General features: G+C 39.2%; 1 protein-coding gene across 4 annotated transcripts in view; it reads left to right on the top strand.

Moving 5' to 3' along the window:
• Positions 1–15,187, top strand: part of Rab6a (RAB6A, member RAS oncogene family) — a 37,118-nt gene extending 21,931 nt beyond the window's left edge. For all 4 annotated transcript variants that reach the window (XM_028877533.1, XM_028877534.1, XM_037197118.1 and 1 more), the window contains 4 exons: positions 2,129–2,240; positions 6,494–6,587; positions 11,225–11,291; positions 13,182–15,187. In XM_028877533.1, the coding sequence (XP_028733366.1) occupies positions 2,129–2,240; positions 6,494–6,587; positions 11,225–11,291; positions 13,182–13,246 (338 nt within the window). In that variant the 3' untranslated portion in view covers positions 13,247–15,187. The remainder of the gene's footprint in view (positions 1–2,128; positions 2,241–6,493; positions 6,588–11,224; positions 11,292–13,181) is intronic.
• Positions 15,188–16,096: the final 909 nt, after the last annotated feature.

Below are 16,096 nucleotides of genomic sequence, written 5' to 3'. Positions count from 1 at the left end.
TTCGGAAACTGTCTTTCGGATCTACTTATGAATCTTTTTTAAGGCTTCTGTACTATCTTCTTATCCATAAACTATCCCATAATTAGAGTTAAAGGAATATTATTCATTAATTTATCTCAGATTTCAAAGATAATCTGTATTTAAGCCTCTTGCCAAGTATTCCAGATCCTACATGGCTTCTTTTGAGGCTTTTTAAAGTTTCCACCAGCTAGCGTTTTCTCTGCTTCCCTCTTCCAGTCATTCTCTTACATAGAGAAAAACAGAGAAGCATAATGTGTATTTTTCTGTTAGTCATTTTTGTTAGAATATGTGGATTCTGTGGCTGGTTTTCTTTGTTGCTAACAAATTAAACTTTCATTTCTCTCCAAGAAAAAATTTAAATGGGAAATGAAACAGTATTTTTCTTTTCTTCAAAACCTGAATGCCTTTTGGTTTAAGTGACTATAAATTTTCCATGGGGCATTGGTTACTGCTCTCTGGTTGAAATTATCTTTGTAAATTGTTTTATTACACATGTAAGGCAATACTTAACATCATTCCATAGACTAGTCCATAATTTATAGGGAAAAAACAAGGTTATACAGCATCTTGGACTTGTGTAAAACTATCATGTCTAGCTGGGCAGTGGTGGCGCACGCCTTTAATCCCAGCACTGGGAGGCAGAGCCAGGCGGATCTCTGAGTTCAAGGCCAACCTGGGCTTCAGAGTGAGTTCCAGGAAAGTCGCAAAGCTACACAGAGAAACCCTGTCTCGGAAAAAACAAAAACAAAAAACTCATGTCTAAGCAGCTGATTTAAGCTAGTCATATTACCAGAAATTTTTTGTTTATTCACTCAAAGTCATAGTTACTAAACAGTAATCACAGTGGCAAAATTAAGAAGATTATATTCCACAATGTATTTTTCTTTTTTTTTTTTTTAACTTTTTTGGATATGTGCTGTATGCAGTCTTTCTCCTCTTGCAGCTTTACTTTAGGTTGCTACTTTTTTTTTTTTAAATAATGTTCATTATAATGCATTGGCTGGTTTTGTAGCTTTAAAGTGTTTGTGTTTACTTTAACCAAAGCTTGTCATATTTTTCTTCTGAAATTCCATGAATGTGGTTAAAACACTAGTAAATTTGTTACTTTAGCTGCTAAAAAATATATTGAAGTATTCTAGCTAAACTACTTAACAAGAATGAATTCCGTTAGAAGTGAGCCTGATACATCAAACTAATTAGTTTAAGGTCACTTCACATAGACTTTAATATAAAACAAATGTAAGAACCAGGCTCCGTGGCACACCTTTAATCCCAGGTAGAGGCAGAAGAAAGGGGTTTGGTGTTTTTTTTTTTGTTGTTGTTGTTGTTTTTGTTTTTTTTTGGTTGGTTGGTTGGTTTGTGTTGTTTAGGGGGCTTTTGTTTGTTTGTTTGTTTTCCTCGAGACAGGGTTTCTCTGTGTAGCTTTGGAGCCTGTCCTGGAACTCACTTGGTAGACCAGGTTGGCCTCGAACTCACAGAGATCTGCCTGGCTCTGCCTCCCGAGTGTTGGGATTAAAGGCGTGCCCAGCTCAGAAAGGATTTTTTAAAATGCGGTTAAAGTGATCACAAACTGAGGAAGCAGTGCAAGCACAGTGGTGTTGAAAGCCTTTAAGAATTTTCTGGATGTGTTGGGACTTCTTGCTGACATCATTTTGAAATGCTTTCTTTGTCATGTTTGGTATGTACTAGTATAAGTGATCAAAAAAGCATTGTGGCAATGTAACACCATATTATCTGCTTCGCTGTCTTGAGATATCAGAAAGCATTGGTTTTTATAATCATGTAGTGCTTTACAATAGTTTGGTTATTGTCAAAAAAAGCTTTTCTAAAATGTTCTAAATGTTTACAATAGTTTGGTTATTGTCAAAAAAAGCTTTTCTAAATGTTCTAAAATGAACTTTGAGGATTTTTTTTTTCTTCTTCAGACTCATTTAGATTTAGACAATTGTAATCAGATAAAATGGAGTTACGTTGCAAGCACATTAAAAATGGGGTCTTAATGTGCTGTCCCCCGATCCCTCTTTCAGAGTATTTGTGGGAAGTGTTGTCCTTCACTGGGGGTAGCATTTTCAATGACACTAATCCCTCTGTCCACTCTCAATGCCAGATGTTAACTCATTCCAGCAAACTACAAAATGGATTGATGATGTCAGAACAGAAAGAGGAAGTGATGTCATCATCATGCTAGTAGGAAATAAAACAGATCTTGCTGATAAGAGGTATGAAATAACTGAATATTTGGTTTCTATGTTAACAGCATGTTTGTTTACTAAAAACTTTTTTTTGAAAAGTAGACCTTTCATTTTATACCCCCCCCCCTTTTAAGGGAGATACATTTGTTTTGTCTAAGCCCATAAACAGCTCTTTTACAGAATTGTTACAAATGAAGCCAGCAAATATTTTCTGTTTTCTTAAGGTTTAATAAATGGAGCAGTATTTTGTTAAAGAGCAAACTACATCAAGTAACATCTTTAAAAAATATTCATAATAATTAAAAACACATACTTTTTTTCTTAGAAACATTCATATAATTTTATAATTCAGTGATGTGGGGTTTTTGATTGTGTGGTTGCACCAGGCTTAGCTGAGTGTGAATAGCTTGATTGTAACACCTTAGTCAAATGAGCAAAGCTCATTCAAGTCACAAGATGCAAAGTGTATTAACATTCACTATAGAATTCATGTGAATGGCTTTCAGCATTCAGAAGTAGTCTTTTGCATATTCTTTCTGCTTTAGTCTTGACCACACTGTTTAATTAGTGGAGCTTTTACTATTTATTACTTACTCATTTGTGAGTTGGATATTGAAATTCAGGTGATGAACTTGTGCTGTTAACTAAAATGTTGGAGTGTGATCTATGTATAAAGAATTGTGGAGATGTTAAGCCTACTTCTGCCCAGTAGCAGAAATAGAATTGGTAGTATAATTGGGAAAAAAATTGTTTGTTTTTGAGATAGGGTTTCTCTGTGTGGCTTTGGCTGTCCTGAAACTTATTCTTGTAGACCACCAGGCTGACCTCAAACTTAGAAGCCTATCCCCCCACCTCAGCCTCAGTACTGAGATTAACGGCGTGAGCCACCACCACCTGGGACAGTTTACATTTTTAACAGTTCGTAAATCATTACATAAATTATAGCAGCAAATTGCCATGAAAAGTTTTTATGTAAAATTTAGAGTCACAAGGCTAAATGCATATGGTTTAATATTTTTAATTTTTTTTTATTTATGTGTATGTGCGTACCTACTGCATGTGTTCAGGTGCCCACCCAGACCAAAAGATGCCATCAGACTCATTGGAGTTAGAGGCAGTTGTGAGCTGCCCAATATGGGTACTAGGAACCAAACCTGGGTCACTGGCAAGAGCAACAAGTCCCTTTAACCACTGAGCCAGCTCTTCAGCCCCTTTGTGATTTGGTATTAAGGGGGAAAAGCAGATTTTGTTTTGTAGATGATTTTTGTTTCAGGCAGTACTGAATGTAGGACAGTATGTAAAACAAACATTCTACCACTGAGCCACATCCCAGCCTGTTAAGATTTGTTTTATTTATTTTGGATGTGTATTTGTGATAGGGTGTTACTCTTAAACCCAGGCTTGCCTAGCACTCATATAGACCAGGCTGGCTTTGAACTTAAGATCTTCCTCCCTCCCTGAGAATTGGGATTATAGGTGTAAGCCACCACATGCAACCCAATCACTGACTTTTTAAAGGTGAAAAGAAGGGCAGGCTAGTGATGGCTCATAGGTAAAGGCACTTGCCATAAGCTGGACGACCTGAGTTTGATCCCTGGGGTCCATGTGGGGAAAGGAGAAAATTGACTTCCGCATGTGCGCCCACACAGACAAATGTTTTTAAATGAAAAGATTGGAGCTGAAGGTGGTATCACTTAGTTGGTAGAGTACTTGCCTAACATGCAGAAGGCCCTGCATTTGAGTCTCCAGCACTGCTTAAAACCAGGTGTGATAAGATATGCCTATAATCCCAGCATTTGAGTGGTGAAAGCAGGAAGATCAGAAATCATCTTGAGCTAATAAATTCTAGGCCAGCCAAGGATACATGAGATTCTACCTCTAAACAAAAGCATCCAAAGAGTTCAGCCAAATAAAAATAAATTAGTAAAGTAAATCTTAGTTTTATGGGGCTAGAGAGATAGTTTGGTGGATAAGAGCACTTGCTCTAAGGAAACTTCCAGGAGCCTACAATGATGGTGGCCCCAGCTAAGTCTCCTGGCAGCAGTGGATGCATAGCCTAAACAGGCCATCTCCTGTGATGGGATGGGTGACTGCCCTGATTGTCAGCTGAGAGCCTTCATCCAGTGACTGATGGAGGCAGGTTCAAAGACCCACAGCCAAACATTGGCCAAGCTCGGGAAGTCCTGCTGAGGAGAGGGAGGAGGGATTATAGGAGCTGGGGGGTGGGGATATCAGGAACATCAGAGGAAACTCTCGGAAATGGCTACCCTGGCTCATGGAACTCATAGAGTCTGAACCAACAACCAAGGCGCCTCGCATAGGACTGACCTAGACCCTCTACTTATATGTGACAGTTGTGTAGCTTGCTCTATTTGTGGGACTTGTAACAATGGGAGCAGGGGCTGGCCCTGGTGGTTTGGCTCTTGGGAACCTCATCCTCATGCTGGATTGCCTTGCCCAGCCTGAATACGGGGGAAGTCCTTGGTCTTATAAGGCAGCTTGATGTGCCATGAGAGTCCTGCCCCTTTCTGAGCAAATACAGAGGAGGCAGGCAGTGGGAGGAGAGGTGAGGGGAGGCTATGGACAGGATGTAAAATTGATTAATTTTTTTAAAAAAGAGCACTTATTGTGCAAGCATGAGGACCTGAGTTCAGATTCCTGGCACTTAAAAAGCCAGATGTGGCCATGCCTTGTTAACTCCAACACTAGGGGCACAAAGACAAGAAGATTGCTAGGACTGCCTGCCTAGTAGTGAGAGACCCTGTTCAAGGAACTGTAGTAGAGAACTGTAAGGAAGCATACCTTGTTCTTTTCTCATCTTGACACACATTCACCCCGGTACAGTCACCAGAACCTACACACACACACACACACACACACACACACACACAGATTTTTTTTTTCCCCTGAGACAGGGTTTCTCCGTGTAGTTTTGGTGCCTGTCCTGGATCTTGCTCTGTAGACCAGGCTGGCCTCAAACTCACAGAGATCTGCCTGGCTCTGCCTCCCGAGTGCTGGGATTAAAGGTGTGTGCCACCACTGCTGGCTACACATAGATTGTTAAATTGGGGCTGACAATGTACTTAAGTTTATAGAGGACTTAACTTAGAACATGCACAGAGCTCTGAGTTCACTCAAAGGCACTGTACAATGCCATGGCAGCGTGTCCATATAATTCTAGTACTTGTGAGGTTTGAGGCAAGAAGATCAGAAGTTCAGGGTCATCCTCGGCCACAAGAGACCCTGTTTATCTGTCTTTTTTGTTTGTTTGTTTGTTTGTTTGTTTGTTTGTTTGTTTGTTTGTTTGTTTGTTTTGAGAAAAGGTTTTCTCTGTGTAGCCCTGGCTGTCCTGGAACTAACTCTGTAGACCAGGCTGGTCTTGAACTCAGAGATCAGCCTACTGATCTCTGAGTGCCGGGATTAAAGGCATGTACCACACCTACCCTGAGATGCTTGTCTTTTTTTCTTTTCAAATCATTAAGGGGCTGGAGAGATGGCTCAGAGGTTAAGACTACTGGTGCTCTTTCCAGAGGACCTGGGTTCAATACCTAGGACCCACATGATGCTAACAACCATTTGTAGCTATAGCTCCAAGGGCTCTAATGCCCTCTTTTGAAAGCCTCCGTAGGTACTAATCATGCATGTGGCAAATAGACATACATGCAGGCACAACACCTATACACATGAAATATAGTTTTAAAAAGTCATTAAGCTGTATATGCTCATTTGTAGAGCTCTTGCCTAGCATGTTTAAGACTCTAAGTTTGCTGGGCAGTGGTGGCACACACCTTTAGTCCCACACTCGGGAGGCAGAGCCAGGCAGATCTCTGTGAGTTTAAAGCCAGCCTGGTCTACAAATTGAGATCCAGGACAGGCACCAAAACTACACAGAGAAACTGTTTCAAAAAAAAAAAAAAAGACTCTTTTAAGTTCAGTTCCCAGTATGGCGGTGGAACATAAATATACAGACATGTATAGCTCTTAAGTGCTACAGACAGTTAAGTTTTTAAACTAATGGCTGTTTATATAACCAACATCAATAGAACTTTTTTTATAATCTTACGATTTCATATTTCAAAAATAAGAATTTGTTGCCAGGTGTGGTGGCACATACCTTTGATCAATCCTAGCATTTGGGAGACAGAGGTAGGCAGATTTCTGTGAGTTGAGTTTGAGACAAACCCAGTATACCAAGGGAGTTCCAGAACTACAAAGAGAAACCCTGTCTCAAAAAACAAATGAATAAATAAGCATTTGTCATTTAAAATTTTTTTCTATAGGCAAGTGTCAATTGAAGAAGGAGAGAGGAAAGCCAAAGAGCTGAACGTTATGTTTATTGAAACCAGTGCAAAAGCAGGATACAATGTAAAGCAGGTAAGTTTTCTTTGAGTGTGAATGTTTGATCCTAAATTTAAAATATGTGAAATAATTGTTAGTAAGCTAATCTTTAGTATAAGGTTTTATTTCCCTTAGCAACAGCAATTAGAATTCAGAGAGTGAGAAAAAATAACTGGCATAGTTTTTGTAAAAAGAGAATATTTACAAACTGTTCAGATTATATACCGAATAACAAATTCATCATGATTGCAATATTTCTGAGTGTAAAGTTTTGAACTTCCCATAGTCTCACTACATCCCTGCTTTATTGTCTTAAATGTAGATTTTCCTTATTTCAGAATTTGGTAGTCAAGACTAATACATGAAAACTAGTATTTGCTTGCTATAAAAATACATTGTAGCTAGAGTTTTCCTGCCTTGCCCACAGTCAGAACAAATCTCTGTCACCCGCCAGTCCCACAGCTGCTCAGACCCAACCAAGTAAACACAGAGACTTATATTGCTTACAAACTGTATGGCCGTGGCAGGCTTCTTGCTAACTATTCTTATATCTTAAATTAACCCATTTCTATAAATACCTTGCCACGTGGCTTGTGGCTTACTGGCATCTTCACATGCAGCTTGTCATGGTGGCGGCTGGCAGTGTCTCTCTGCTTCAGCCTTCCACTTCCCAGAATTCTTCTCCTCCTTGTCCTGCCTACACTTCCTCCTGCCTGACTTCTGGCCAATCAGTGTTTTATTTGCTAACCAATCAGAGCAACACATTTGCCATACAGAACATCCCACAGCAGTACATTCTGATTACTTCATTCTTTATAAACTGCTGGTATTTAAATTTTACAAAAGGCAGCTGGGCAGTGGTGGTGCATGCCTTTAATCCCAGCACTCTGGAGGCAGAGGCATGGCAAAGTACCAGTGACCACATCCCCAAAGGATGTGGGGAGGATTCTCTGTCCCCAGCAACCATCTTAGCTCCTCAGCTAAGAGTGGGGCTTTGTTAGCTCCTCCCCAACCCATGCTGAGATTTTTGACTGGTTTGCACTTGTGCAAATCTAGGCACCCACAGTTAATGTTAGTTCATGAATGCACAGGACATATACATCAAGAAGACAGTAATTCACAGCATTCCTTCAACCCCTTTTCTGAGATGTTAACTGAGCCTTGGGGGGGTGGGGTGGAGGTGAGTTAGTGAGCACACATACGCTTATTCTCAGCAGTTTGACCAGTTATTAGTCTCTGTATTAGCCACTATAGCCACTGCCAGCTGCAAAAAAATTTTGTGAACAAGGCTCACAGAAGCATGAATAATCTATGGCTATAAACACAAGTATTTAGGCTGAGTGTGGTGGCACATGCCTTTAATCCCAGCACTCAGGAGGCAGAGGCAGGCAGATCTCTGTGAGTTCCAGGACAGCCAAGGCTATATAAAGAAACCCTGTCTTGGGGGAAAAAAGAAAAGAAAAAGTAAAAGCATTTAATTGGGGGCTTGCTTGTAGTTTCAGAAGGTGAGTCTGTGACCATCATGGCAAGGAACATGGCAACAGGCAGCAGGCAGGCATGATGCCAGAGTAGTATCTGAGAACTTCCTTACATCTGATCCTTGAGCAGGAGGAAGAGAGAGAGCTAGCTAAGTGGGGATGGCTGGGCTTTTGAAACCTCACAGCCCACCCCCAGGGACATACTTCCTCTAATAAGGCCATAACCCTTAATCCTTCCCAAACAGTTCCACCAACTGCAGACCAAGCATTCAAATATATGAGACTGTGGGGGCCATTCTCATTCAAACCATCATACATATAAACAACTAAATATATAAATACAGTTTACTGAGTCCATTCAGTGTTACTTATACATATGTTTCTAGGGCTGACTACCTGGTATTGGATAATCTTTAGGGGGCTCATATCTGGAGAAGACTAATCCTCCCTCTTTCAGAAGTTGTTAATTGCTTATAGCTCTTCTAGGAGTGGGGTCCAATAATATTTTCCCCATCTACACTGTGATGTCAGCTGTTTTTGGAATTGTTCAGTCCTTGGTTAAGCAGCCTAGTTGGGAGATTTTAAATTATTGTTTCAATCTCACTGCTTGTTACAGATCTATTTAAATATCTCATTTTGGTTTAATTTTGGAAGGTCATATGCCTCTAGAAATTTACTCATTTCTTTTAGCTCTTCCATTGTAGTGGAATATGTTGTTTAGGTAAGACCTAATAATTTTTTGAGTTTCATTGACATTTGTTGTAACAAATCCCTTTTCATCTCTAATTTTACTAATTACAAAGGTCGTCTTCCCTTTGATCAGTTTGACTAAAGGTTTGTCTTTTCTTTCCCTTTTTTTTTACTTAATTAATTTATTATTTAATTTTATGTATTTATTTTTTGGGGGAGGGTTTCAAGACAGGGTTTCTTTGTGTAACTTTGCGCCTTTCCTGGATCTTGCTCTATAGACCGGGCTGGCCTCAAACTCACAGAGATCTGCCTGGCTCTGCCTCCTGAGTGCTGGGTTTAAAGGTGTGCCATCAGTGCCCAGGGTCTTACTTATCTTTTAAAAAAAACCCAACTCTTTGTATTGTTTGTTGTTGGTCCCATTTCATTAATTTCTGCCTTGATCTTAGTGATTTCTTTCCCTCTGCTGATTTAGAATTTGGCTTCTTGTTCTTTTTCTGGAGTCTTAAGGTGCATCATTAAGTTATTTGAGTTTCTGATTTTTTTAATGTAGGCACTTAGAGCTATAAACTTCCTTCTTAGAACTGCATTCATTGTATCTCAAGGGTTTGGTATGTTGTGTTTTCATTTTCATTTGATTCTAGGAATGCTTCTTTTTATGTATTGTTTGGATTCTTCAAGAACCCATTTATTGTTCGGTTGTGTTGTTCTCCATGAGTTACTGTGCACTCTAGAGTTTCTATTGCTGTTTTCTTCAAGCTCGGATATTCTGTCCTCTCCTTGATCCATTCTATTACTGAGACTTTTACTATACTTTTCTAGCATTTCAGATTGGTTTTCTTCATTTGGAAGGTTTCCTCCAGTCCCACCTGGTCCCATAGCTGCTCAGACCCAAGTAAACACACGGAGGCTTATATCAATTACAAATTGCATGGCCATGGCCTATGGCTCAATTATCTTGCTAGCTAGCTCTTATAACTGAACTATTCATCTATACGTTACCATGTATTCCTTTGCTTTACCTGTGCCATTACATGCTGCTCCCTGGACAGCGGAATGGCGTCTTTTCAGCCTCTCCCTTCTTCCTGTCTCTCTCCTGGATTTCCCGCCTGCCTCTTAGCTGCCTTGCCATAGGCCAAACAGCTTTATTTATTAACCAACCAGAGCAACACATATTTCCAGCATACAGAAAGACATCTCACAGCAGTATATCTTTTTGTTGAATCCTTCTTTTATGTCATCCATCACCTTACCTATTTTGTTCAGCTGTTTGCATGTTGAACTTATTATATCTTACATTGAGTTCTCTGGGATTTCATCTGGTTTCACTAGATGCCATTTACTGTAGGGTTAATAGTTTTTAGAGGAGTTATGTCATCTGGGTTTCCATGGTTTTACTGCATTAGGGGTTTTACAAATGGTGTTATTTTGTTTCTTGGGTTTGTTTGTTTTCTATATTCTTCCAGTTGAAGTACTTGCAATATTCATATGGGACTTGGATATGCTAGAATTGAGTGTGTGGTCCAGAAGCTCAGGGTGTCTGGTGTAAGTTCTGTATTGTTCCCTGAGTAGGATATTGACTTAGAGAGAAACTAGAGCTGTTTGGTTACACCACTGTGCAGAAGTCATACTATCTAGTTCACAGTTTATAGCTATTGACTTCAATAACTGTTAAGGATAAACAACCATAAGTAGAATGGAGTAGACTTTGATTTTAGTTAGTAAGGGTGGGAGAGACGTTGGGTGAATAAGGATAAGGATTACATATTAGATGAGTTTGGGCCTGGGGGTAAAAATTGAGATGGGGCTGGTCAGTGGTGGCGCATGCCTTAGATCCCAGCACTCGGAGTCAGAGGCAGGAGGATCTCTGTGAGCTCAAGGACATCCAGAGCTGTTACACAGAGAAACCTTGTCTTGAAAAACCAAAAAGAAAAAAAGAAAGTGGGGAGGGGGAATAAAATAGTTCCCTCATGTCCCTGTATTCACTATGGCCTTTTCTGGTCCTGCAGATCTGGTGTATGTCAACAGTATAGTTTCCCTTGTCCTATTATTGTGTTACTGTATATTGTTTCAGATCTATCTATTAAACATTTTATATTTTGGTGTGCTAATGTTGGGTGTATATATATTTATAATTCTTTTTTTATGAATTGACTTTTTATCACTGTATAGTAGCTGTAAGATGACAGTAATAAATCCTTACTAACAATTATCTTGAAGGCCTTAATTTGCCTTCTTTGGTGTTTTTTTTGTTTGTTTGGTTTGGTTTGGTTTTTCGAGACAGGGTTTCTCTGTGTAGCTTTGCACCTGCCTGGAACTCATTCTGTAGCCTAGGCTGGCCTCGAACTCACAGAGATCTGCCTGCCTCTGCCACCCAAAGTGCTGAGATTAAAGGCGTGTGCCACCACCACCCATTAATTTGCCTTCTTGATGCTGTCTTCTAACCTAAAAGCTACATCCTCTCCTTGCCATCCTGTGGTCATCATCTTAATACTTTCTCTTCCACAGCTTTTCCGACGTGTTGCTGCCGCTTTACCTGGGATGGAAAGCACGCAGGACAGAAGCAGAGAAGACAGTATCCTTTTTGTTTCTTAAGGAAAGTTTACTGACTAGCTGGACATTGTGGCACACTTCTTTAACCCCAGAGGCAGGCAGGTCTCCATCTACACAGTGAGTTCCAGGACAGCCAGGTCTATGTAGAGAGACTCTTTCTCAAAAAACAAAAAACAACAAAAAAATTTTTACTGTTACTACTACTCTTTAGAGCCATACTTAGGTGATTTATTATTTGCTTGTTGCTGGGACAAACCACCTGACAAAAGCAGAGAAGGATGGAAGGGTTTGTGTTCCCTCACTGTTGAGATGCAGTGGGAAGATACAGCAGCGGAGTCACTCCCTCAAGAGTGTGAGGCAGCTGGCCATGTTCTTCTGCAGTCAGGAAGCTGAGGGCAATGCTGGTATTTATTCAGTCCAGGACCCCAGCCTGTGAAATGATGTCATCCATATCCAGTGTGAGTCTTTCCACCTCAGACCTCTCTGGAAATGTTCTCAGACACTCAGACATGTTTCTCTTTTGGATGTTAAGGAGTTGGTCAAGTTGCCAATCAAGATTAACTGTCACAGTTGGCTATTATCTTGAATGTAGAAATTGGTTTCCTAGATGCACAGAAACTCAGAGGATTTCTGTAGCAAATTAGGCCCAGTTATCCAGATGAACCTAGCTTCTTATTGTAATTCAGATTTTGTTGCTTGCTCACTTGCTCTTTTCTGTGGTAGGGTGGCGTTTGTTTAGAATATTTATTTGTTTGTTTGTTTGTTTATTTATTCGTTTATTTATGTCTTAAGACAGACTTGATTTCAGGGTAGCCCCAAAACTTCTGACCCTTGACCTTCCAAGTATAAAGGTTATAGGCATGTACTGGCTAAGTATATCTTCATGTGGTACTGGGGCTTTACCGGCGTCTCCTGCCTGCAGCAGGCACTCTGCCAGCTGAGCTGCAGCTCCATCCCTGCTGCTTTATTTATTTATTTATTTATTTTTAAGATTGCTTGCAGAACCACAAAAGCCAGAAGAGGTCATCAGGTCCCCTGGAGCTGGAGTTACAGATAGTTGTGAGCTACCCAGTGTGAGTGCTCAGAACTGAACTCAGATCCTCTGAAGAGTAGCAACCACCCTAAACTGCTGAAACTTACTTCCAAACTTCCTCCTGATGTTGCATTTTAAATCCCTTTGACTCTGGGTTTTTCAGACTTGGCACAAGAAATAACTCAGAATGGAACTGTACTGTAACTACTTCTTGTAAGAACAGGACATAACAAAACACATCTAATGATCAATTATTTCCTTTTTTTTTTTTTAATTTATTTTATGTGCATTGGTGTTTTGCCATGGGTGTCCAGTCCCCTGGGACAGGAGTCACAGACAGTTGTGAGCTGCCATGTGGGTGCTGGGAATTAAACCCAGGTCCTCCGGGAAAGCAGTCAGTGCTCTTAACCCCTGAGCCATCTCTCCAGCCCAATCAGTTATTTCTAAGAGTTCTGATTGGATATTTTTACATGAAGACAAGTTTATTAAGCTGAAGACTTCATGACATTGTATTCTGTGACTCACATTTCTAAATGTGTAATATTTTTCAAGTCTTTACTATTTTTATTACTTTTAATATAAATTCTGAGTTGGAGTAACATTATAAATTTCCCCCCTTATTTGAATTATTTTGTAGGGTATGGTCAGACTCTTACTATATGTAATTCTTTAAGGAATATCATCTTCATATAGTTTTATTATTCGTACAGAATAATTTCATTGACTATTGTTACATATAAGATACACATTATATCTAAAAAGTAATGATTGAATAGGTCTGAGGTCAAATACAAGTAGAAAGGGCTTGCCAGCCATGTCAGAGTTCAGCAGAGTTAGAATTGTACTTTTCTGTATATGACTCCTTAACTTTTGTTTCAGTGATTGACATAAAACTGGAAAAGCCTCAGGAGCAGCCAGTCAGTGAAGGAGGCTGTTCCTGCTAATCTTCCCCTGGCATCTTCAACACTTCTGCAGAAGCTCACTGCTTTGGCCCCCATATTCTTTCATTGACTGCAGTGTGAATATTGGCTTGAACCTTTTCCCTTCAGTAATAACGTATTGCAATTCATCATTGCTGCCTGTTTCGTGGAGATGATCTATTAGCTTCACAAGCACAAAAAAGTCAGTGTCTTCATTATTTATATTTTTTAAAAGCCAAACAATTCAGCATATTCATGATAACTTTGAGGATTAGATACATTTTCTTAACATTTTTTCCCTTTTTAATGTTATGATAATGTACTTTAAAATGGTGAAAATCTCAGCAGTGTGAATATGGCTTGTCAAGGAACAGTGTGTTCACAGCAGCATTTGCCTACCTTCTTTCTGTCTCCCAGCTTTTCTTAGCTCTTCCTTCTCCCTTTCCCTGTTCATACCCTCCCCAAACAAACAAGAGGTGGCAAACAGCAGCCCTTTGGAATTATCCTTAGTTTTATAGATGCCATTGGCTCCAGGCCATGAGCCACAATGTCCAAAATTATTCTTGAGCACTGATATAAACTCCTTAGACTTTCTTAGAGGTCAGAACTCAGCTATTGCTATTAATGATGGGCCGTGCCTGAATGAGGGAAGGGTTCTGTTGTGTCTTCAAAGTGATTCCTAATGAATTGACTGAGTGCTTACAGGTAAAGGTGCATGAGACATGTTTCTGACCAGAACAGGTAGCCCTTTGACATGAGCTTTACTAGACTCTGGGAAAGAAAAGCAGCCAAGTACTTCAGAACTGTTTTTCAATATTTATTTCATCATGGAGAATTTATAAAAGTTCAGACAGTTCTCCCCAAATTTTTTAATCGTCTTAAAAAAAAAATCAACACCTTTTAAAGCAATAGATTTCACTTGGGTTTCTTTTCTAAAAAATGCTATGAAGAGAAGGCATTGTAAAAATCAATTTCCTTTAAGAACCAACCAAAAAAAAAGTAAATTGGCAACGTGAAGAAAACTGTTGTAGCTAGTAGAAATAATGATATCTAAAGTTTACCAACAAAAGAACCCTCACAGAATAGCAAATACTCCTCTGCTCTGTACATTCGAGGTCAAATTGGAATATGGAAATAATTTCCTTGCAAGCCCCAGAGGCAGATCAAAGAAAGCTTGCATTAAGAGGGAAAGGAGAGAATGAAAATAAAAGTCACTATAATGCAGATTTATGCCTTATTTTTTAGCATTTCTAAAATGTTGGGTCTTTTGAGCTGTTTTTGCTTTTTATTAGATCTATATAAATAAGTTAACTAGCAATTTAGTTTTGTATTTAAGCTACAATTAATCTTTTTCTTGGTGATATTTATTTCTTTGCCTTTTTTTTTTAACTTTGAATTTTTAGGTGTTTTGTTGAGTATTTAGAGCTTCATCACCATGGCAATATGTATTTCCCTTGAAACGTTGCAAACAAATATACTAGGAGTGCACCCTTTTAATCTTTACTAGTTATTGTGAGATTGCTGTGTAAGTTAATAAACACATTTGTAAATACATTGTTTGCAGGGAAAACATTCTGAGTTCTAGCTCAGGAGAAGCCTGCTGAGTTTATGTTGTAAGCATTAACACAGTATAAAGATGAAAAGACAACAAAAATAACTTCACACTTCCTCACCTCCTCATTGCAACAAAAACCTTAACTGGGAAAACCTGACCCCTTCTCCTCCTCTTTCTCCTCTTCTCACTTACTGTCACCTTGTAATACTTGGAGAGCACTTGGATTATGGATCTGAATAGAGAAATACTTTCAGATAATCATTAGCCCACATACCCTGTAACTTATACTCAAAGATGGGATGGAGTTGTAAAGTGCTTTTATAATACATATTACTGTTAAAGCAAGGATTGACTCTTTTGTTTTATTTTGACATGGCATGTCCTGAAATAAATATCAATTCAATATGGCAGATGGTTCACATTCTTTATTTGAAGGAATTGTGATTTCCTTTCAGGGGGGTGATTGTTGCATTTGATTCTTTTTATGTTATCTTTGAAAGGAACCAGTATGCAACTTTTCATTTTGCTCTTTTTATTTGGCTTGGGGTTCTTCAGCTGAAGCAGTAAAGTGTGTTCACAGTCTAGATTTTTTTTTAAACAAACACAATTTTGCTGCCAAGTATATAAATAAATAAGACACAGAAAAGTTACTGACTTGGTTTCCCGTTCCTGCCAGTGTACTGAGCGTGCATGTGCTTCTTCCCTTCTAGAGCTACAAGATGCACTTGAAGTAAAATAGTAAATGAATAACAAGATGTAGGGGGACAGGGAGTCTGAAATCTTCTCAAGGGTGTGTGAGAGAGAGAGACAGCCCTTACTGTGGTAGCAGTGGGGTAAACCAGTCGTGCACCAGATGTGACATTTTGGTCGGTGATGGACCACATACCAAACAAGGTCTCATACAGTTCCAACTGAGCCCAAAAATGATGCCGGGTGATTCTACAAAACATCTGTTGTCTGTGGTAAAGTTAGTATAATCTGTTGTGTTTTCAGTCACATAAAAGTAGAGTATATACAATTATGTACAATACATGATGGCAATAATAAATATCTGTATTGCTGTTTTACTTACTGTTATTTTTAAATGTAGTTCTGCTTACCAAAATTACACCAGCCAGACTCTTACACATGTGGTTACTATGTCTCTTGGTCATAATGTTCTTTTTTGTTAAGCTTGTGGTGTTCTGTTGATTATGACACCAGCAGGGAGTAGATTGTACCAACACAGATTTTATAGCCTAGGTTTGTGTCATAAGTTATACCATGTATACTCTGATGTTGACTTGGTGAAGAGATTATATTGCTATTAGGCAAGGAAT

The sequence above is a fragment of the Peromyscus leucopus genome, chromosome 1 (assembly GCF_004664715.2).
Source record: "Peromyscus leucopus breed LL Stock chromosome 1, UCI_PerLeu_2.1, whole genome shotgun sequence".
Classification (NCBI taxonomy): domain Eukaryota; kingdom Metazoa; phylum Chordata; class Mammalia; order Rodentia; family Cricetidae; genus Peromyscus; species Peromyscus leucopus.
Note: the sequence above shows the minus strand (reverse complement) of the source record. Positions and strands in the feature narration are given on the sequence as shown.